The sequence below is a fragment of the Canis lupus genome, chromosome 23 (assembly GCF_048164855.1).
Source record: "Canis lupus baileyi chromosome 23, mCanLup2.hap1, whole genome shotgun sequence".
NCBI classification, from domain to species: Eukaryota; Metazoa; Chordata; class Mammalia; order Carnivora; family Canidae; genus Canis; species Canis lupus.
In genome coordinates this window covers 31,153,541-31,176,548 of record NC_132860.1, presented here as the reverse complement: position 1 = coordinate 31,176,548, position 23,008 = coordinate 31,153,541, and the positions used below count along the sequence as shown (strand labels likewise).

Genomic DNA, 23,008 nt, shown 5'->3' with positions numbered 1-23,008 from the left:
TTCTGAGGGAGATAGTAGGCTTTTTTTCCCTCTCATAGGAGAATCTGGTGTGTCAAAAGATTCAGCCACATAATGGGTTATGTTTTAATTTAGGACTTTCTTAAAAATGGATTCTATCTATAAAGATATACAGAATTAAAAGCTTAATCGCCCAAATCAGTGGGAATTATTTAGCTGAGAGTCAGGATCAAAGACAAAGCAGGAAGGAAATTAACATTTGACTACCTGCTTTCACTTATTTAATCACTTTTATCATCTGTGCTTCCATTTTTTTTTTTTTTTTTTTCAAATAAGGAGACTGAGTGCTTCTTCTTCACTGCTTAGCACTCCAGGACTCCAGCTTTTTGTCCTTACACCCACTTTGGCCAGATTCACATGGCGTATGCAACTGTCATCTGTCCCTGAGGCTTCCTTAACACAACACTGCTCTCATTTTGCTGGGCTTTACTGAGAACAATCCAGTCTCTGAGGTGCCTACATCAGCAGCCACCTTGTGTGGAAAGAACCCTGTACTGACACCTAAACCCCAGTGGCCACAAAACAGTAGGAGCTATATATATTCAGCATCTATTCTACTGCATAAATTTTCACTAAAAATTCATAGGAATCCTTTGTGGTAGGAGCAGTTTTGATTCAAAATAGATAGCTAGAAAATGACAGAGCCAGGAGTGTAGTCTAACCCAGATCTGACCTTGCATTATCATATGCTCTTTGCCTCTGACCTCTTGGTTCTGACATCTGCCAGAACCAAGCCCAAGCATTTTTGCTCCCATGGACACTATGTGTTGGACTGGAAGCACATTCTGACTCCTTCCAGCCGGTTCAGGTTTCCCTTCTCACCAACCCGTATTGCTCAAATACTTCGGCTGGAATATTCCAAGAATTTAGTAACTTCTGGGACTTTAATCCACCCATCACACTCTATCAGTAAATCTGTAAGCTGGAGGTGAGGACACCTGAGTTCAGATCACAGCTCTGGAATTAGATGAACAGGTCACATGATTAAAGTCTCAGTTTCCCTTTGTTGAATAGAGATAAAATTATCTTCTTGCCCAATGACTCTGCTTCTCCAATCCATAGATTCACCAAGACAGAGCCCAGACCCCCAGCAGCCTCTGGAGTTCCATATTTCCCAGAGGAGTATTTGCATCATATTCTCTGTAGAGCTATCTCCTGAAGGTGTGCAAAACAGTATCCCTGCTCGCAGCTTGGACCTGGAGAAATTTCTTCCTCCGGAAAGGCTCCTTCAAGCACACACTATTTTTCTTTCTTTATGTAAGAGTTGTGATGGGACCCATAAAAAGAAAAAAAGGAAAAAAAAAAACTTGTTTTTCACTTTCATCTGGAAGAGGTTCTGTGGCAGATGGAGTCTTTTCTTTTAAAGCCTTCTTGCCACCCCCAGCTTCTGGATACTGCCACCCTCCAATTCCTCTCATAGTCTAGCCAGAAGCGTCTAGGATCAAGAACAGACCAGGAGTGAAACTGAATCTGAATATTGACATAAGGGTGGAAAAAACAACCTCTTGATAGAGAACTCTAAACAAAAGGAAATCAGGGATGAGCACAGGAAGAAAAAACAATTCCAAGAATAAGAAGGTTTCATATCACATGTGTGGAGTTTAGTGTTTGTTTGTGGGGCTTGGGGGAAGGGCAGTGTGCACACCAAGCACAGGAGCAAAAATAAGAACCCCATCTTCCTCTGGGAATCAAAATAGCCTTCAGTCCCCAGAGTAAGGGAGCAGAAAGCTCTAAGCTGTGTTTATGAGCAGGCGGGTCCAAGTCCTCACATTTGTGGCCCAGTGGTGGGCAGCTGTCCCTGACCAGATGCACTGCACACAAAAAGAACCAGCTCTCAGCACAGAGCTTTGATGAATTATTCATGGACTCAGGAGCCATGCACTGTTAGGAAGCCCTCATGCCTTTGAGTCCTCTGAGCTGAGGACTCCTCCTTCCCTTTGTCCCCTCCCTCCCTTATGTATTCAGAAACTACTCTGTCCACTCCCACATGGACTCTGAAAGGCACATTAGCTGTGCTTGAGCCCCAGCCCTGCAATTTTTTTGCTCTTTGGTACTGAATAAGTAACTTTATCTCTTTGAGGTTTTGTCATCTATAAAGTGGAGGTGGTGCTCCCTATCAGTTGTTGGGAGGAAGGTAAGAAATGGCTAGGTGCACAATATGAATGCTAGCTGCATGGTTCACTGTTTTCCCTGTAGTGGTTGTGGCGGTGATGATTTTTCTATTTCTAGGTCAGGATGAGCAGGACATGATTTAACTATCTGGTGTTCTTAGAGGAATTTACAGACAACAAAACACTACTGCAGTCTCCTTTGAGTGTAAAGAAGCAAACAAAATAAGAGAGGGCAGCAACATTATTCCTCTTGCACAGGTACGGATGCTAAGGGTTAAACAGTACAGAAAGAGTGTTGCCGGGGCTCCAGTCCAAGGCTTTAACTCCATCTGTGGGCTGTGCACTCTAACTCCTCATTAGTCCTAGCTCTGCTTCACAGACCTGTTTATCACAGCTGTTGTAAGTCACAAAATAGCCAGCAGGAGGGAAAAGCAGAAAGTTTCTAAGTCACCAACAACAGACCATTTAGAAAGTAAAGCACCATCTATACATTAATATTAACCTTTTGAGGGCTAAATTAGCAAGGTAGCATGATCCATTTTAGTTTTTAAGATTTATTTTAATTCAGATATGGTTAACATACAGTGTTATTTTAGTTTTGGGTGTACAATATAGTGATTCAATACTTTTATACAACACCCAGTGCTCATCAGAACAAGTGCACTCCTTAATCCCCAATACCTGTTTCACCCATCTCCCCTCTGGTGACCATCAGTTTGTTCTCTATGGTTAAGAGTATGTTTCTTAGGGTACCTGGGTGGCTCAGTTAAACATCTGCCTTCAGCTCAGATCATGATCTCAGGGTCCTGGGATTGAGCCCCACATCAGGCTCCCCACTCAGCAGGGAATCTGCTTCTCCCTCTGCAGTCTCCCTACTCATCCTCTCTCTCTCTTTCTCTCTCCCTCTCTCTCAAGTAAATAATTTTTTTTAAAAAGAGTCTATTTCTTGGTTTCTCTCTTTTCTTTCCTTTGCTCATTTTTTGTGTTTCTTAAATTCCACATATGTGTGAAATCATATGGTATTTGTCTTTCTCTAACTTATTTCACGTAGCATTATACTCTGTAGCTCCATCCATGTCATTGCAAATGGCAAGATTTCATTCTTTTTTATGACTGAACAATATTTCATTACACACACACACACACACACACACACACACACCAGATCATCTTTATCCATTGTCAGTTGATGGACACTTGGGCTGCTTCCATAATTTGGCTATTATAAATAGTGCTGCTATAACATAGGGGTCATGTATCTCTTTGAATTCGTGTTTTTGTATTTTGAGGGTAAATATCCAGGAATGCAATTACTGAATCACAGGGTGGTTCTGTTTTTAACTTTTTGAGAAGCCTCCATACTGTTTTCCACAGTGGCTACACAAGTTTTCATCCCCACCAACAGTGTAAGAGGGTTCCTTTTTCTCCACATCCTTGCCAACACTTGTTGTTTAGCATGATCCATCTTAGAGTAGCCAACTACTGTGAATTAAAGCTCAGGGAGTATAGTTAGTAATTCTTGAAGATCTTGAAGTGAGGCCAGAGCCTCCTCCGTACCCTGGGTATTATTTTAGCATCTTCCTTTTCTCCTGAGCTCCTTGGCAGGAGTCTCACAGTAGTCGCATGTCTAACTCTGTAAAATGAGGACTTCCCAGAGTTCCAACCAACTGTTATCTCTTCCCCACCTTCTCTCTACCACAATTTTGGGTATGGCTGCCCCACCGGTAAGTATTTTGTAAATACTGAACTTCTAATAATCCATGAGTTTCCTCAGTTACCCAAGAGTAGAATTGTTTTAAGTCCTGAGTCCCTTTGGGGACCCAGAGGAATGCTTTTGGGGAATCTTCAACCTCCAGTGGTAGAATATTATCAGGGTTGGGGGGTGGGGATAGTCTTCAAACAGCTCTTTCCTCTCTAGAAAGAAGAATTGGTGCCTTAAATGTCAGTACCGGGCCCCTTTTTCCAGCTGGAAATCTGACAGTAGGCAGGGCTGTGGTGGAGCCACGCAGTCCATCCAGATGCCTTCTGGTTGACCTTGGTCCTTTCCCCCAGACACAGTGAGTGGGAGAGCCAGGGGAGAAGCTGGGAGGGGAGGCGGTGGGGAGGAAAGAGGCCTTTCTCAGAGACCTCACCCTTTCTCTCTTGGGAGGACCATCTCCTCCCTTATTCCCTCCCCTACCTTTTGCTTTTTGGTTTCTTTGACTGAGCTCAGATCTCTCAGCTCCTCTGGGAGATCCTTATTGGAAGCTTAGAGCAAATGTGGGAGGTAAAATGCAGCTTCTCCCCATGCTGACACAAGTCCCTTGAGGAGCAAAGAACAGAGTGGAGACTGACCCGGGCCCCAGCCCAGAGGCGGAGGCTGCTGTCTGAATCACTCACTCTTTTTTTTTCCACTGAGACAATGAGAAAAATAAACATCCAGACCAGTTTCCAGCCAGATCTGAAATCCTCATGCCTTTTTAAAAAAAGAAATGTTATTCTAAATAACCCTGAAATATCAGGCCATCCTCTTCAATCTTTTGTTTGTTTGTTGTCTTTTGTCTTCAGCTGGATCTGGTCACCCCAAGGATAGGCTTTGAGTTGGGACATGAACTCCATAAAACCCCCAACAGACACCCCTGCATCATCCCAGAGCAGGCTCCAGCCTTGGCCTGCAGGGAAGCCCAGACCCCTCTGGAGGAGAAGGTGACAGGGAGAAACCCCACCCTCCTCTCTTCATTCTAAGCTTTGATCTCTCTTCCTGCTTTCCCTGTTATACCAGACACTCCCCCCCCCCCCCCACCAAACCCAGGCAGCCAGCATGGATCAGGTCTAGTGTTACCTGCCAAAACCCACAGACTGCTAGAGAGGAGAGCGTCTCATCCTGATTCTTCAACCCCAGGAGCCATTGACAGCTCGAAAACATCTCTTGAGATGTCCCTCCCCCCCTTTCTTGTTCTTTGAGTGCTTCTGATTATCTCTGGAGAAGGAAGGTAATAAAGTATTGTTGAATTGGTCCCAAACCAGATTCCAAAGCCTACTCTAATTCTAATTTTTCAATAGAGGTAGAATTAGGACTTTGACTTTAGGGGTAAGGTCACCTTGGACCTCAAGAGATCTTGATTATGATTAAACATCTACTTACATATGGCTCTGGGTAGGATTCTGAGCTTAACAAAATCAAGAGATACGGTCATCTCTGTCTAGGATCTGAATTGGGAATCAAAGTCCCGGTTTTAAATTTCAGCTTTGTTACTGATCCAGTGTGTTGATCTCAGTTTTTTCAACTGTCAACTAAAATTTGAGGACCAAAATGGTAATTTTCAAACTCTTTTCTTTACATTGTTAACTATTATCGCACATGGAACATAATACATGAAATAGGTGAGAGGAAGCCAGCTTGAAGAGTGCAGGGGAGAGAAAGTCAAGTGCTGCCAGCCGGAGCCGCACCCTGGCTTCGCCCTCTCCCATGGTGGCCTGAGAAGGCTGAAACCTGAGGTGAAAATACGGATCTGCCGCCGATGTTTCAGAAGAGGGAATACAGATCAGGGCTGAGCTATGGAAATTTTCCTTTGTCCACAATAAACATGAAAAACATGAGGAAGATGTAGTCAGTTTCATAAAACTAAATGTAATCAGATTTTAAAACTTCCCTTCATTCTGAGATTCTCTTTGCATGGGTGCGCACTTCTGTTCAAGTATTCGTGTGTGTGTGTGTGTGTGTGTGTGTGTGTGTGAGAAAGAGAGAGAGAGAGGGAGGGAGAGAGAAAGAGAGAAATGACCACCATAGTAAATAATAATTTTTCCATATTTGACATAATTAAAAATGGTTAGCCCTGTGTGTTCATTTTTAAAAATAAACAAAACAAAGAGGCAGTGCTTTAACTCATTCATAAAACAGAAAAGTCTGGGAAAGGGTACTCTAGAGGGGACACTGGTGTCAAACCTCCAACCCCCTAGCCTCTGTCTGTGCTCATGGCCAGGGGCCTTTGAACTCTGCCTTTTTCAAGTGCAGGCCCTCAGCACACCTCAGCATAAAGTGGGCGCTCTGGGATCCTGTGTCGCTTTTGCTCAGTTTTCACCCTGATATTGTGTGTAAGCTGAGGTTAACCTAGGGATCTTGCCTGCTTTGCCAGCTCTTGAGTCACTTGCCTGTTAACCTGCTTGTGGTTTCTAATTCCACCCAGGATTGGATCCTATCCTTTTTTTTTTTTTTTTACTTAACCCCTCTCAGAGACCACAGGGTCACCCAAACCCTTAAACCAGAGGCTGGAGCCCCACTGCCCAGTGGCAGACTGCTGGCTTACTGGTGGTCTGTCTGCCTGAATTTCTGAAGAAAATCTGCTTCTGCTTTCCCGCACATGCTTCCTCCTCCTTGTGGGCTCTGCTGTCCACGTTTTAGGTGATGCCCAGTTTCTATTTCTGTTCTCTCATTCCACCTGGTCCTGTTGTAGGGACAGGTGCCCGGGAGGAGCCTGAGATCCGGAGCAGGAGTTCTCCGGGAACTCTTGAGCCTTGCCATTTTCTCTCATGATGTTCTTTCCTCCACACTACCCTGGGAACTCTTCCCAGGGATGGCCTGCCTCCTCTATATGCAGTTCCTGGTCCCAGGCCCCCCCAGTGTGCACCAAGACTTACCTGCTTTCAACTGAACCGTGCCTGGCTATGTGCCGAGATATGTTTAGCAGAAAAAAAATTGAGGTTAACCTCAAGTGTGGAAAAAAAAACATTTTTAATTTCTGAATTTAACTTCATTATCAAGCCCCCCCCCATCTAGGCAGTGATAAAGATTGAAGTTTTAATCAACCTTGGATAAAACATCAATACAGGATTTTCTCATTTCAGATTTCTCTCTCTCACTCTCTCTCTCTCCCCCCTCTCTCTCTCTTTCTTTACATAAATAGAATTATACATACTGGGGCAGCCCCAGTGGCTCAGCAGTTTAGTGCCACCTTCAGCCCAGGGCCTGATTCTGGAGACCCAGGATTGAGTCCCACATCAGGCTCCTTGCATAGAGCCTGCTTCTCCCTCTGCCTGAGTCTCTGCCTCTCTCTATCTGTGTGTGTCTCTCATGAATAAATAAATAAAATCTTTTAAAAAAAAAAAAAAGAATTATACATACCAGGTTTTTTCCCCCAGCTTTCAAGGTATAATTGGCAAACTGTGTCTATTTAAAGCATACATAGTGATGACTTGATACCAGCATACATTGTAAAGTGATTACCACAATCAGGTTGATTAACACAACCATCACCTCAGAAGTCAGGTTTCTCTTGCTTTCTCCAGGGGCTGCTGTTCAAGTTCCCAGAGGCTTGAGGAGCTAGAAATGGTTCTTTGAGGCCAGAACACAGACTTTGGGAATGAGGGAGGGGATGTGTGAAAGGCTTGAGGGTGAAAATGGCTCTTTCATCTTTCTGACAACACATTCTAGAGACACATAGTAGCTGCCCAGGGAATATTCAAATGATCTAGTTGCTGTTTGGTTATGACTTTGTAAATAGTTACACACAATTACTTTGAAAAACTCCAACTTATTTGTAAATATTGTTGTTTTGAGAAATTCAGTGTTGTGGGTGTGGGGGGAAAGGAAGCTTCAAAAACATTCTAACCTTATTTACAGAACATAGAGAATAAAATTCCCTTTATGGAAACAATGCTATAAAGTACAACCATAAACAAAAATAAAGAAACAAAAAAGAAAAACTCAAGATGAATTATGTACTAACTAGGCTGAAGAGACAGGGTGTACCAATGACCTAAACTTCATTTTATGTATCTATTATTTGTTTATTGTTTGCTTTTATTCCCCACCTCCTTACCCCTTTTGTGGATGAAGTCAGCGAACAAAATTTCTCATGGTGAATCATATTAGCCAAAACACTCAGCCAAGACAGAGAAGGAAATACATTTTGTAGAGAGAGAAAATTCTAGAATTTGAGGTCTTGAAATGCTCTGAGAGAAAGTTTAGTTCCAAACTCCTCAAATATCAGAGTATCCGGAGGTCAAGGGAGGGGAGCTAATTTGCTCAAGATCATACAGCTAACTGGCAAGGCTAGAATTGGCACCTGGGTTTCTTGGCTTCCAGCTAGTGTTCCAGACGATGTTGATGGTGATACCGTCTTGAATTTACATGAGGCCATATGATTTATAAAATGCTTTTATGTATACACTGGTTTAGAAGGCCAGTTTAGTACAAAGAGCATAGGTCTTAGCATCATGTAAATACATGAACCCATAACATTGATGAGTTCAATCTAAACATGGGTGAGTCAACTTACTTTTCTAAGCCTCAATTTCTGCCTCAGTAAAATAGAAACAAGATCTTCACAAGATCATTATGAAGATTAGATAAGGGCCCACTTCAGTTACATGGAACAGTGTTTGGTACATGTTAAGTGCACACTGAATATCACCTAAATGTATGGCCCAGAAATTGTCTCTGCCTTCCCAGTTATCTTCACGGCAGCCCTTTGAGTAGATGGACCAGGCTCTTCTGTCCTCCAAACTGAAACATCCGAAGTAACCCTATCTCTGTTTTACCCAAACTCAAGAACATTTTTTACCATGTGTGATTAGTATGTTTATCAAATAAACCTTGCTGACTTGCTTGGTTTGAGATACATTACACTTAATTTATTGAGGTGCTCAAAAACAAAGGTGTCTCTTTAAATGTACCACTGCTAATAATAAAAGCTAATATTTATGTAGAGCTTACTGTGTACAAGGCAGCATTCTACAGATCTTCACTCCTGTGATCCTACAAGGTAGATGACTACTAGTATTTTCATTTTACAGAGGAGGAAACTGGGGCACAAAGAGGTTTGGTAACTTTCCAAGTTCATACAACTAGAAAGTAGAGGAGTTGGGAATCAGACCCAGACAGTCTGGTCCCAGCATCCATGCTCTTCACTATTTAATCATATTCTGAAATTCTAGATGTAGTTCCTGCCTGAAGTCCTCGCATTGCCTATACAAGATCTTCGGCACATGCGCAAAGACATGGGCAAGACTTGCTGCCACTTTCGCCCTCTCGTGATGACCATCTCTGGCCCTGCCAGGGTAGGTACTCTCCTCAGAGTCCTTTCAGAGGGCATCACACAGAGTTCTTGCTGCTTCTAACTTAAACATAAGCCAGATTTTCTTCACTGACCTAACCCATAGCTTCAGTTTTCTCTGAATCTAAGGCAGATGTTCTTACACCCACTAAAGTCCACATAATTATAAACAGAGCTGAGAAGCCAGCTGTGGGGCTTGGCCGTTAGTGAATACATTTTCCCTTCAAAGTCATCAGACCAGCAGCCTCCTAGACACAGGCATCAAGGACATATTTTTCAGGTGATAGGTGATCAGAGTGTAAAGGGCCTTGGACGGAGGGACCAGAGACCTGAGTTCTAGTTCTGGGTCTGTGGTCTGCTTGCAATGTGAACCTGGGCCCACCATTTGGTCATTAAGCACTGTTTCAGACCATGAGTATGTGAGCTCAGGTTCCCTGAGAAGCATCCATAGGATGAGTTAAGACCTGCAAGAGATTTATTGGGTGAGACCCCTGTGAGGGATGATGGGAAGGAGCCAGAGAAGTGGCAAAGCCTTCAGTGGAGTGCAGGGCTGACACCTGTGATGGAAAGAAGGCAGGAAGGAGGATTAGACTGCAGTGCAGTTCTAGGACAGTTTCTGCCACATTGGTGAAGGTTCTTGAGTCCCATTAAAGGGTTCCCACGTCTCACAAGAGCAGGCCTGTTATTAGTAGTCCTACCTTTTCTTTGACATTGGGTGAGAACAGCCAGGGTACTTGAGGGAATCAGAAGGCCAGCAGCTGGGGCTGTCTTCTGTTACACTACCTACAGCAGGAGACCGAGAAGCAGATTTTTACAGCCAGGCCACTAAAGCGTCAGTGGTGAACACAACATGTGAGGTTCAAACTCTTAAAGGCTTGACTGTCAAGTGGGAAGAGACAGGTGAAAAAGTGTTTAAGTGGTAGAAATAAGTAAGCACTGTGATGAAAAGAAGACAAAGCAACATGATAGGAAGTGACCAGAAACCCGGTTAGGTCATGTGATCAGGAAAGGCCTCTCTGGGCCTTGGTCTCCTTATTACTCCTATCAAAATAGCTTTCTTTTTTTCATTCCATTGGATATTTGTATAGTACTTATAATTTATAAGTATATGCACCTCATCTACCCTCAATTAGAGGTGCACAATATAATGATCCTTCAACGTGGTGTGAAAAAGACGAGTTTGAGTCCTGGTTGGGGCATTTCCTAAGAGCTCTATAACACTGAAATCCTTTTATTTCTCTAAGTCTTAGTCTCTTCTTATGTGAGATGAATCTGGAAAGATCACCACCCTGCCAACTTTTCAGGGCTGTTTTAAATGTCAAAGTTGTTGAGAACAGCCTACAATTGGAAATCAAAATAAAAACTTCTTTTACAAAAATAAAAACACTTAGGAAACGATTTAACAAAAAACATGCAAGATCTCTATACAGACAATGGCAAAACGTTGCCAGGAGAAATTCAAGAAGACCCCGTAAAGGGAGAGAGAGATCGTGTTGTAAAGTGGAACGTTCAATTTTGTTACTATGTTATTTCTCCCTAGATTTATCTATAGATTTGGTCCAGTCTTTGTCATGATCCCAGCATGGTTTTTTTTTTAATTAATTATACTAAAGCCAATTAAAAGGTACTGTATACACATATGAAAACAGTACTGTTTTATCAAAGAATATGTCAATAGTAATTCTGACTCTTTCCAGCCATAATGTTGGACTTGATTGAGAACTTCAGGGAATGGTGTCAGGTTATTAAATGAAAGCTCTTTTCACTTTCCTTAGAAGTTGAAAAGTACACTCGAGCTTATACTGTTTATTGTTCTTCCAATTTGATGTATTACTAGAAGAAACATTGAAGTGAAAAACAAGAGACTGACATTCTTGCTCAGGTCTACAAATCAGTCACTGGTAAAATCACTTGGTCTCTCTAGACCTTAGATTTCTTATCAGTAAAATAAAATATTGAACTAAATGATCCCTTGGTCATTTCCAGAACTGTGCATCTGTGATATGGAAGAAGAATGAATCATTAAGGATCAGCAAGGACAATCAGGCGATTTCTTCCAAGCCTGGTTCAATACAAGTTTATTATGTTACTCTCTGAATATTTTCATTCCATAAGTTAAATAGCAGTCAGCATGTTGTTTGTGACCAAGACATCCGAAAACGAAAATGAATATGATTTCTTATAATAATACTAATGCACTCTCCAAACTGGATTTTCTTATGATTCCTCCTCTTGATTTTTTTTTTTTTTTTTTTTTTGTGGGTGATGGGTTATGGAGGGAGAGAAAGAAATTTTTTTAAAGATTTATTTATTTTAGAGAGAGAGAGAGCATACACAAGTGGGGAGAAGGGCAAAAGGAGAGGGAGAGAATCCCAAGCAGACTCACTGAGAAGCATGGAGCCCTACACAGGGCTTGATCCCACAACCCATGAGATCAAGTTGGACATTTAACCAACTGAGCCACGGGGCACTCTGGGAGACAGAGAATCTTAAACAGACTCCATGCCCAGTGTGGAGACCTACTCAGGACTCAGTCTCACAGCCCTGAGATCATGACCCAAGCTGAAATCAGGAGTCAGACACTTAACCAACTGAGCCACCCAGGGGTGCCCCTCTTCTTGATTTTTTTAAACGCTTAAGTTTGGGATTCATTGGTCTTGTTTTCAGTCTCTGTCTCCTTAATGATGAACTTAAATTAGATTGTAATATTTTGAAAGAGGACATGATTATGCAAACCAAAATGAGAACTTCTAGTCCAGGAATTGGCAAACTTCCTCTGTAAAAGGCCAGACAGTAAATATTTTAGGTTTTACCACCCTTCTCTTCTCTCATAAGTACTCAACTTCACCGTTGTACCATATAAGCAACCATAAACAGTACGTAATTGAATAGGCATAGCTGTGTCCCAATAAAACTTTATTTATAAAAACAGCCAGTGGACCCAATTTGACTTATGGTACGCAGTGTGCCACCCACTGTTCTAGTGTAAGAGTATATCTCAGTGGGCATTCCAAGACAATGTTCATGTGGCCCTTCTAGAAAGGCGAGTTAAAAAGAGCACTTCTTTTTGGATGCTAGCAGAAAAAACCTAGAGTTGCTGAGGCATCAAGATACAAAGCTAGAAGATGAGTAGGAAAGTACACTTACGAAGCCAGGAGACTGATGTGATGCCAGGACAGGAGAAGCAGCTAAAAAAGAGCTGCCCATTAGAAGTTGGTCCTGCCCGGCTCTTTGCCTGTAGGGTCTTCTGCTGATGATGCAAAGGCCAACTGAGTCCGTTTGCACTCTCTGGTACCAGTCCTGGCTCTGAGCAAACCCTGAAGGTCTGTGAACACAAAGCTTAAGCTCTCCTCCCACATCAGGTCACCTCCCACAGTGGAGTGCTAAAGGAGAACTTCCCTCTGTGGAGCACTCTGTGCAGGGCCTGGGACATCTCTTGACTCCCCAGGACAAACCCTATAGGTTGCTGTTCCACAAACCATACAAATTAGGACTCTTAGATTCACATATCATCCTTAGGTTCCATAGCCGGTAAGCTGAGATTCAGATTTTAAAATCCGTGTTCATCCTCCACCACGCTACCTCTCCTAAAGACAAAGTTCTGCTTCACAGAGTGCTCAGATCTCATAATTCCCTCAGCAAGCTGCGGCTCAAACAATCCCAGCCTCCCCACCCAGAATAGAACAGTTTCAGGTGTTATTCTGGTGATTTTTGCAGCTGCTAATGATTCTTTTTTTTTTTTTTTTTTTAATTCTTAAGGAATCTCTACACCCAGTGTGGGGCTCAAACTCACAACCCCAAGATTAAGAGTCGACTTAATCTTGAGCCAGCCAGGCATCCCACTGATGATTCTTGATAAACTCCTTCCATTTTAGCATCTGACACTTGTGTTTCCAATTGTTTGCCAGTTATCTCTTAAATGAAAGTCGATGCTAAAGAAGGCAGGGGAAGTTCACCTCTTATAAAGTTGGTTAGCTTAAAAATACAGTGATATATTTTTTATATTTTCGTGGGAAGGTCACAGGAGTCAAATGCATCATTGCCACATGAGCTTAGAGTACCTACTGGATTGATTGATTCCTATGGGAATACTGTTAGGTTCCCAAAGTTCCTTGGAGGAAGGGAGAAGTGCTGCTCTGAGGAAAAACATGGTCTTTCTAACTGCAGTATGAACTCCCAGAGCAAGGACACGATCCATTCTTTCTGATGGGCCTGCAGCTCCTGGCATAGTACCTACTGTCAGTCCTCATGACTGTATGTAAATGACAAGAGTACTTCCTTCCAAATATGAATTCACTTTAAGAGGGACCAACCCTCTTAAAGCCAACCCAGCCTCACCCAAAGGAGCAGTAGTTCCATCACAACTAAGGTGCACTGCAGTGTAGTAGGTAAGGGGAGAACCAAACGTGTAAACTGATCTTTCTAAAATGGACAGGCTGAGGCGTGGCTAAATATAGACTGGCTGTCCTAAAACATACACACACACAGCCCAGAAAACCTCACAAAAGGATAACAGTGTCTCCCACCCTTCAAGAACAGTTTACATTTGGGTCCTGGAGCTATTCGTTCACTGTTCTGACTCACGGAGGAATAACCTACCCCTGTGGTATGTGTACTGAACACCTTGTTCGCAACCAGACCTTTACTGGGCACAGAACATCACACTAAGCATTGTCAGAGAAACAGAAGGGCCAGATCCTGGCTTCTGTCAGCTCATAGTCCACTTCTGTGGGACAGATTTGTGGACTCCCGACATAGAAGCAGCAGCAGAATGAGGTACTGTGAATGGTTAAGAGGAAGGCGTTGAGGGCAGCCCAGGTGGCTCAGCGGTTTAGCACCGCCTTCAGTCCAGGCCGTGATCCTGGAGACCTGGGATCGAATCCCATATCAGGCTCCCTGCATGGAGCCTTCTTCTCCGTCTGCCTGTGTCTCTGCCTCTCTCTCTCTCTTTCTCTCTCTCTCATGAATAAGTAAGTAAAAAAAAAAAAAAAAAAAGAGGAAGGCATTATTAATTCTAACTGGAGGGGCACCTGCCTGGCTCAGTGGTTGAGCATCTGCCTTTGCCTCAGGTTGTGATCCCGGGTCCTAGGATCGAGTCCTGAATCATGCACCCCACAGGGAGCCTGCTTCTCCCTCTGCCCATGTCTCTGCCTCTCTCATGAATAAATAAATAAGATCTATAAAAAATAATTATAATTCTAACTGGAGACTTATGGTAAAGCCTGGCATTTGCTCTAAAGTGAGGTGCCGGGCAGCCCCGGTGGCCCAGCGGTTTAGCGCCGCCTTCAGCCCAGGGTCCTGGAGACCTGGGATCGAGTCCCACATCGGGCTCCCTGCATGGAGCCTGCTTCTCCCTCTGCCTGTGTCTCTGCCTCTCTCTCTCTCTCTCTCTTTCTCTCTCTGTGCCTCTCATGAATAAATAAAAATCTTTTAAAAAAATAAAGTGAGGTGCCCGGGGCAGAGAGAAGTTTATGTAAGGGTGTGTGACCAGAGACTGTGACATGCCTCTCAGCTATAATCACTCCCTTTCCCCTGCACCCTTCACAAAATCGATTTCTGCTAAAGTATACTGAAAGATCCTCTGTGTCAAGGTCAGGATGTTCTGATTTAGCTCTCAGAGCCCCCCACCCCCACCCTAGGAGAGGTGCAGGGAGGGTGTTCTTTCTCAGATCCTTCCCTGGAAGGGGGATGCTTGGGCAGCCTAGTGCCTAAAGGTCTCTCAGGGTCTCATGTTACTGCCTGTCTCTGCCTCCCCTTGTTTCGTCCTCTGCTTTATAGATTTTATAAACACAAGCACTATATTTTTGAGCTTGGAGAATTATTTATACTAGTCTTTAGTAGTTTGATCCAGGGAGTGTTTACTTACCATGCAAATGTAACATAATAAACTTGAAACAAAATAACGGCCCTGCTGGGTAGTGTCCTGGTGATCAGATGCCCTGACTTGATTGCCACTCCCCACCCCACCTCCACATTACACAGACTATGTCTTTGTTCACACTGATATGTACTGATATATCTTTCTCGCGGTGCGGTGGAAGGACCCCCCACACTAGGAGATCTGAAATCTTATTCTAGGATTCAGGTCTGACCTGCTGTGTGGCCTTGGACAGTAGCCTCACCTTCCTGGGCCAGTTTCTCCGACCAGAAACAAGAGCTTTGGGAGCATGGGAAGGACAGTGGTGATAAATGAACCATTAGTCTCCAAAGCTCCTTCCAGTTGCCATATTATATGAGTTCTTATGTAGAGTGAAGTGATTTTGTGTTTTGCTTTAAATTTGTGAATAATTCCTCTAATTATGATGTGTCAGATGATTTTAAGGATTATTCATTCTTAATTTTTTTTATTTTTAAAGATTTTATTTATTTATTCCTGAGAGACACAGAGAAAGGCAGAGACACAGGCAGAGGGAGAACCAGACTCCCTGCAGGGAGCCCGACGCAGGACTTGATCCCGGGATTCCAGGATCACTCCCTGGGCTGAAGGCAGACGCTCAACCGCTGAGCCACCAGGGCGTCCCCATTTTTAAAAAAATTTCTTGTGGTTGCAAGTTAAAATGATCTGGAGCTCTCCATCCAGTCTTGCCCTCAGCCCTTGTCAACATCCTTTTGTTTTTCGAACTCTTCACCCTCTAGTTGTTTCTTGGACAGGTTTTTGCAGGGACCCCATAGAGTCATACACTGTTCACAATTTTTTCACTGATAATTTTCTCTCCATTGGAACCCTTAGAATTTTACTGCCATTCTACTTTTGGGTGTCAAGCCAACAAGCACTTATTGAATATTTAATAATTATTGTTTACCCATATTCCATTCATCAGATCTTCAAAAGAACCTTGTAAGGTGGATGTTCTCTTTGGCGTTTGACAGCTTGATAAAGGAGGTATGGAGAGATACCTGTAGTAGAATAGGGTCAGAACCCATGTTTCTGAACCCATGTCAGGGCTCTGTCTGTTACACATTGTACCTTTTGGAGTTGGCCGTAGACAGATGGTATGAAAAGCCAGTGAGAACAAGGGTGGTTTCCAATTTGTAATTTTGATGATCCAAAAAACGATTTTGGGAAGAATTTGTTTGTTCATTTGGCTTTTCAAGCTTGCTTTACCCCTGATTTTTCAGCTGACCCCATCTGTTCTACCTCTGCCCTGGGATTAAGAACCAGAGATTGTTAAAAGCCAAACCAGTGGATCTTATCTAAATCCCTGTGTAAATATGACTCATTAGGTCTTATACGGAACAGCTCTCTTATGTTTCCCAAAGATGGCTTTGATATGTATCCCCAATTTCATCCAAGTTCCTTTTTTGAATAGAGAGTACAAGGTCCAGGACGGTGAAATGGCATTCCTAAGGTCACTCAGCCAGTTGACAGCAGAGCTTGGCCTAGACCCTCATTCTGTCATTTAACTCTGCCTCCCATAAAGCTAATACCATTCACCACATAGGGATCTTGTGGGAACTCTTTACGTGGATGAAAAGAATTGGTTTTGAAAAAAGTAAGATCTGTTTCAGATAGACTCTGCCACTTTCTAGCTGTGTGACCGCAGAGCTCATTATTAACTTCTCTGAGCTTCAGTTTCTTCATCCAAAAAAGAAGAGGAAAGAGTGGAAATAACACCTGCCTCACAGAGTAGACTAGAGGCATGTAATAGGTGCTTAACAAATAGCAGCTGGGATTTCTTTCTTTTTTTTTTTTTTTAAGATTTTATTTATTTATTCATGAGAGACAGAAAGAGAGAGAGGCAGAGACACAGGCAGAGGAAGAAGCAGGTTCCATGCAGGGAGCCTGATGTGGGACTCGATTCCGGGTCTCCAGGATCAGGCCCTGGGCTGAAGGAGGCGCTAAACCACTGAGCCACCAGGGCTGCCCTGGGATTTCTTTTTTAAAGATTTTATTTACTTATTCATGAGAGAGAGACTGAGAGAGAGAGAGAGAGAGAGAGAGAGAGAGAGGCAGAGACACAGGTAGATGGAGAAGCAGGCTCCATGCAGGGAGCCCAACATGGAACTCGATTCCGGGACTCCAGGATCACACCCTGGGCTGAAGGCAACGCTAAACCACTGAGCCATCCAGGCATACGCAACTGGGATTATTATAGTTAATGTTGTCCTTTTTGTTCTCCTTCCACATATACCATCATAGAGGGTGTATAGTTGGGACTAAAACAGAGACAACAGTTACCTTCCAAGCATTTACTGTTGCTTAGAAAGCAACTCTGTACCTCTTGGCCAATTTCAAGGTCTCAGTAGTTCTATGTATACTAAGGAATGGGAACAGTAAGAACAGCAGGCACTATGCTAAATGTTTTATATGTATGATCTCAAACCTCACAGCAGCCCTAGAAAATTATGTATTTTCCCTGTTGAACAGGTGAGGATCAAAGAGGTTTATGTAACCTCTCCAAGGCCATCAAGCGAGGAGTTAGCAGAACCAGGTTTTGAGTCCAGCCTGGGCTCCAGCATATGCTTGGGTCTCCCACTTCATGGGTTCTGACACCCACTGAGGCTTGGGGTGGGGATGGGGGGGGAAGGATAAAGATAAAAAGGGCATTGAGATAAGGGAACCAGTCATTATTTGGCCAGTCATCTTTTCCAGAAACTCCCGCCAACCGCCCCTTTCCTGCTCCTGTTATCACTAGCCAGTTGATGGCTGGGCTGGGTTGGGCCCCTCTACTAAAATCCTTCAGAGCTTTCCTGTTCTAGAATTTTGCAAGAAGGTGGGCGGAGTGTTTGTGTGCTGGGCAGGCTTCCCAGGGGTGATTGTGGAAAGGAAGGGGAGTGATTTTTAGGGCCCTAAAAAGAAGCCAGGGAGAAGAGGAAAAAATAAAACCCTGTTTAAAAGAAAACAAATTTGACTCAAGCATTTTCTGGCATTATCTTTAGTCTAGACTTGGAGATGGAAGTCCAGGCCAGAAGTCTGGAAACGTCCATTTTCTTCTAGCTGTATAACCGCCCTTCCTAATGACCCAAGACACATCATTACAACAGCCTTATGGCCACATACCAAAAACAGCCTAGCCACACATCACATAATGTCCCTTATCATTCTTGTCTTTCCTCAAGGGGTACCCAGGCAATAAAAACAAATCCTATGCACGTTTTATGCAAGTGTGCAGATTTGTTTTCACACCAGTATCTCATTCAACCCAAAAGACGTTGGGTCTTTTGACCCCAAAGAGTTCTTGCTGTTTTGTTTTGCTGAAATTCCCACTGCCTTGCTATGATTGTGCAGTAAAGGCCTGAGCCAGTGATGTTGGAGGAGGTACAGGGAACTGAAGGTAGGAAAAGGAGAATGTCTTTTACTCGGTCTACTTTAGCAAGGGCTTGGTATTTACTGAGTGTTCGGTATTCTCTTCAGAGAGAGAATAAGCTAAAGGTCAGGTATATTTAATTAGAGCATTAATCTCTTGCACATACTTAATACTTCAAATGCTGCAGAAGTGTTTGTGCATGTGTATATGTATGTTTTTTTTTAATTAAGTTACCATATATCACCTATTTAAAGTGTACAAGTCATTGGTTTTTAGTGTATTCACAGCGTTTGCAACCATCACCACCATTGACTGTTGGAACGTTTTCGTTACCTCAGAAAGAAACCCTATACTCATCTGCAGTCACTGCCCGTTCCTACTCCATCCCACCCCCATCCCTGAGCAACCACTGGTCTACTTGCTATCTTTTTGGATATGCCAATTCTAGACATTTCACATAAATAAAATCATTACAACCAATAGTCTTTTATCACTGCCTTCTTTCACTTAGCATAGTGTTTTGAAGATCCATCCATGCTGTAGCATGTATCCGTACTTCATTCATTATATGGCTGAATCATATTCCATTATATAGCTACGTCACATTTTCCTTATCCAGTCTCTATGTCTGTTATCACATGATGTTCTCCCTAAATGTCTGTCTGTTTGCTGTTCTTATAAGTATCACCACCAGTGAATTAGGACCTACCCTATCCAGTAGGACTTCATTTTAACTAATTAGATCTGTGAAGACCATTTTCAAACAAGGACACATTCTGAGGTTCCATGTAGACAGGAGTTTTGCAGGAACACTTCAATCCAGTGTAGACCCTAAGGAATAATCACCTACATTCAGGTAGAAATCTTTTAAAGTAGCAAGCAGAAGTGAGATTTGGGCAAGATTGAGCACCAAAAAAAAAAAAAAAAGATTGAGCACCAAAACAGCTTTGAAAGAATTTTTCTGAGGCTGCAGCTCATTATGGAGCTGACTGATTTCATAGACATGGCTTCAGATTTATAGAATGGAATTCCAAGTGGACCCAACTCATCATAACCCCTACTTCATCTTCTTAGCAGACCTTGAAAGCCCATCTTATTTCGACCACAAGAAACAAGGATATTTGGTTTTCTGCTAGTGAAAACTCTTATTCATTCTGCTAGTATATATTCAATACACACAGTGAGCCGAGACTGCTTCAGGCTCCAAGACTACAGAAGTGACTAGAACACATTTTAAGAACTTAACAGTGTGCCAGACTGTGTCAACCCTTTATGCATTTCATCCTCCTGACCGCCCTATGTCAGCTTATAAATAAGGAAACAGACTCAGAGAGTTGAAGGGATTTCTCTGACTCTGCAAGGAACAGCCTGGGTCACAGATGTGTCTCCATAGCCTGAGCAGAGGGCCCCAGCCATGAGAACAGGTCACTCCTCTCTTAGACCCACAGCCCAAAGCATGCAGCCTAGGGGGGCATGTGGGATGTATGAAGTGATAAGCTGGGTAAGGAGATTGTGACAGAATGGCCTTTCTTGTCAGACTGGAGAACCTAGACTTTGTTCTGAAGGCAGTGAGGAATCAGTGAGCAGTAATGAAGTACACTTCATGCTGTGTACTTCATTTGTTTAATCAACACATATTTTGGAGTTATGTAACACAATGTGTCTGATGCTAGAGAGAAGACTTAGAGAAGAAGCAGTATCTCTGCCCTCACTGAGTTTACAGCCAGAAGTATGGAGTGATGAGAGAAAAAGGTTACTGTCTTCCTAAAATTCTGTTTGAAACACAAGGAAAGCCTGGTCAGAAACGAGGTTGAAGAAATAAACAGGAAAACAGTTTTATAAAGAGAGAGCTTTGTAGGCCATCCTGAGGATAACAGGGAGCCACTGAAGAATCTGAGGCAGAGCAGTGACATAACGACATGACATGGTTGTTGAGAAAGAGAAGAGTCATAGATAATGCCTAGGTTTCTGGCTCAGGACCAATCGGATGGTGGTGTTGATATACTTCATGGAGTGGGAGAGCATAGGAGGAGGATCCCTGTGCTTGACCTACATGTGGGACGTCTGAATGGTGATGCCCAGCAGGCAGAGGGCTATAGGACAAGAGCCAAGGATAGAGAACTGGGCTAAAGATTGATTTTTGAGAGTTGTTATCACTTGGCTGGAGAAGATTACCCCGGGGGAGTCTCATGAGTAAGTGAAGCTATAGGAGGGTCTGGAGTGGAACCCTGAAAAACGCCCCCACTGAAGGGGTGGCAGAGAGGGAGTAGTCCAAAAAGACCATGGGGAAGGTGGAATTGCTCCAGAGGCTTTTTCTTTGCACCTTCCCTGTGTCTTCTCTGGCAGCAGCTGTGTTCATCCCTGGCGCCATGGCTACTCCATCCGCTAGCATAAACCTTCCCCCTCTGCCATTAGAGAGTTCATCTTGCAAATCTAATGGAGTAATGAAGCCATTGATTCTGTTAACAAACATCCAGTTCACTACAAGACCTGTAATGGGAATTCATTTTGGAGGTCAATACAGCTGTCGATGGAACAGTTTTTCCCCAGAGGCCTGGGGCTTTTTCTGTTGTACACTGGCAGAAGTTGTTCTGCTAGCATCAGAGAAGACCAGAGAGTAATTAATGCAGTGGAGCACTAATGAGCCGGTGACCCTGTCTAGGGCCATGAGAAGGGCCCTAAAATAGGTCAGATAAAGTAGGAACAGGAGTGTGTCCCCTCCGAAAAGATTTGAATAGCCCCAGCAAGCCGCCATGCCACCACTACAACATCATACCCCACTAGCTGTCACATCGCCAGAAGTTACATCTTTAGCCCTTTATTTCTTTTGAACATGAAATTTAACTGTGGAATTATTATACGCTGAATGAACATTCTTACCTGTTCCACAAACACAGACTAAAAACTTTGTGCCCCTGGCCTTTATTGGGTAAATCCTGGGACTGTAGGTGTTAGGGCATCAGTCACTATCTCAGAAACTCATGGGCTGGGCAAGGAGGCACAGAGACAGTTGATCTAACAAAGCATGGGCCAAGTGCTATTTGGTAGCCAGAAGAAGGGCTGTGTCCAAGAAGGTTTCAGAGAGAATATGGTATCTGTGTAGGGTCTTAAAGTCTGCATATGAGTGCCAGTAGAGTAGAAGTGAAATCTAAGCGGAAGGAACAGCAGAGGCCGTAAGACAGAGCTGTAAAAGGGGCTGGTGTGCCTGGGGATTGATGAAGCTTCCAAATGCCTCGGGTCCGGGAGGAGAGAGGCAGGAAGTAGGTCAGACTGTAAAAGGCCTGTATGTTAGGCTCAGGAACTTGGACTAAGCTTAGAGAACCAGCCAAATGAGTAATCCCTTGGCTTGGGGTGGGGTGGGGGTGGCACTGTCAGCTGTGATCTGTCTTTAATACCTTGCTGCTTTTCTAGCACAACAGAGGGGAGTTTAAGATGAGAGTTAAGAGGAAAAAAAAAAAGTCCAATCAACACAGAGTGTGGGCACAAGAGTTGAAGAATGGGGAACATCATTGCCCTGAAGAAGACTTGGAAGGGCAGCCAGGAGGAGCTGGGACCAGTCTTACAAGACAGTCTGCTCCAAATACATTTGTGCTTTTATCATTAATACAGCAAAGCACAGTCTAGGGTCTGGCTTAATGGTCTTCAGGAAGCAAAGCTCATTTAGCAAAGCCAGCCTTAGTTTTGATGGAGCTGATGACAGCTGGAGCCTCCAAAGAAGAGGAAGGCAGTAGCACTTACTGCTCCAAGGGCTGGCCTCGCCTGAGGGCTAGAGGCACACTCCAGAGCTGTAGGCAGCCACACCCCCTGGGAGCTGGGCAAACACCATCAAGGTTGTGACAGGGAGTGGCCTCCAGGCGACTCCAGGAGCAGCACAGAGGGTCAGGGCATCTCCTTTTCCAGCAGGAGGCCACAGCCCTCCTCTCCGGGAGGCAGAGGAGGAGCAGGTGTGTGCGGGGGAGAGAAGGCTGCTGCTGCTGGACCGTTGCCTCGGCTCTTAATATCTCTTCTTCCTCTGACAGCCTACTTTGGGGTGAAGACACCTCTCTTTCCATTTCCAGTCACAGAGCTCCTTCTTTTGTTTCACAGACTCCCTGAGAAACCTCTCCTCAGCCAGTCACGGCCCCCGCTCCTCTCCAGCAGAGCTCAGCAGCTCCAGTCAGCACCTTCTCCGGGAACGGAAGTCCTCAGCCCCATCACACTCCAGCCACCCAACCTTGTTCACCTTTGAACCCCCAGTGTCGAACCACATGCAGCCCGCCTTGTCCACCAGTGCGCCTCAGGAGTATCTCTACTTGCACCAATGCATAAGCCGGAGAGCGGAGAACGCAAGGTAGGAGACTGCCCTGAGCAGTGCTGGGTCCGACGCCCACTCACAGGACCTAGGAGTAACTTTCAGCCCAAATGTTTTTAATTGTAAAGACAAAGAAGTAAAATATTTTATCTTCTCAGGCAAACAGATATATTTAGTAACCAAGCATCATTCTTTCACCCGGGTAACCTTCGCATTTTATTGGTATCAGCTATGTTGCTCTACAGTGATAATTAGATTCCGGAGGAACCTCCTGTTATCAAAAATCATACTATAAAAATGTTTTGT

The 23,008-nt window shown here is 43.8% G+C and overlaps 1 protein-coding gene across 1 annotated transcript in view; it reads left to right on the top strand.

Annotated features, from left to right (window-relative positions):
- Positions 1-23,008, top strand: part of GAB2 (GRB2 associated binding protein 2) — a 192,414-nt gene that overhangs the window by 142,437 nt on the left and 26,969 nt on the right. The window contains exon 3 of the mRNA XM_072794795.1: positions 22,498-22,741. Within this exon, the coding sequence (XP_072650896.1) occupies positions 22,498-22,741 (244 nt within the window). The remainder of the gene's footprint in view (positions 1-22,497; positions 22,742-23,008) is intronic.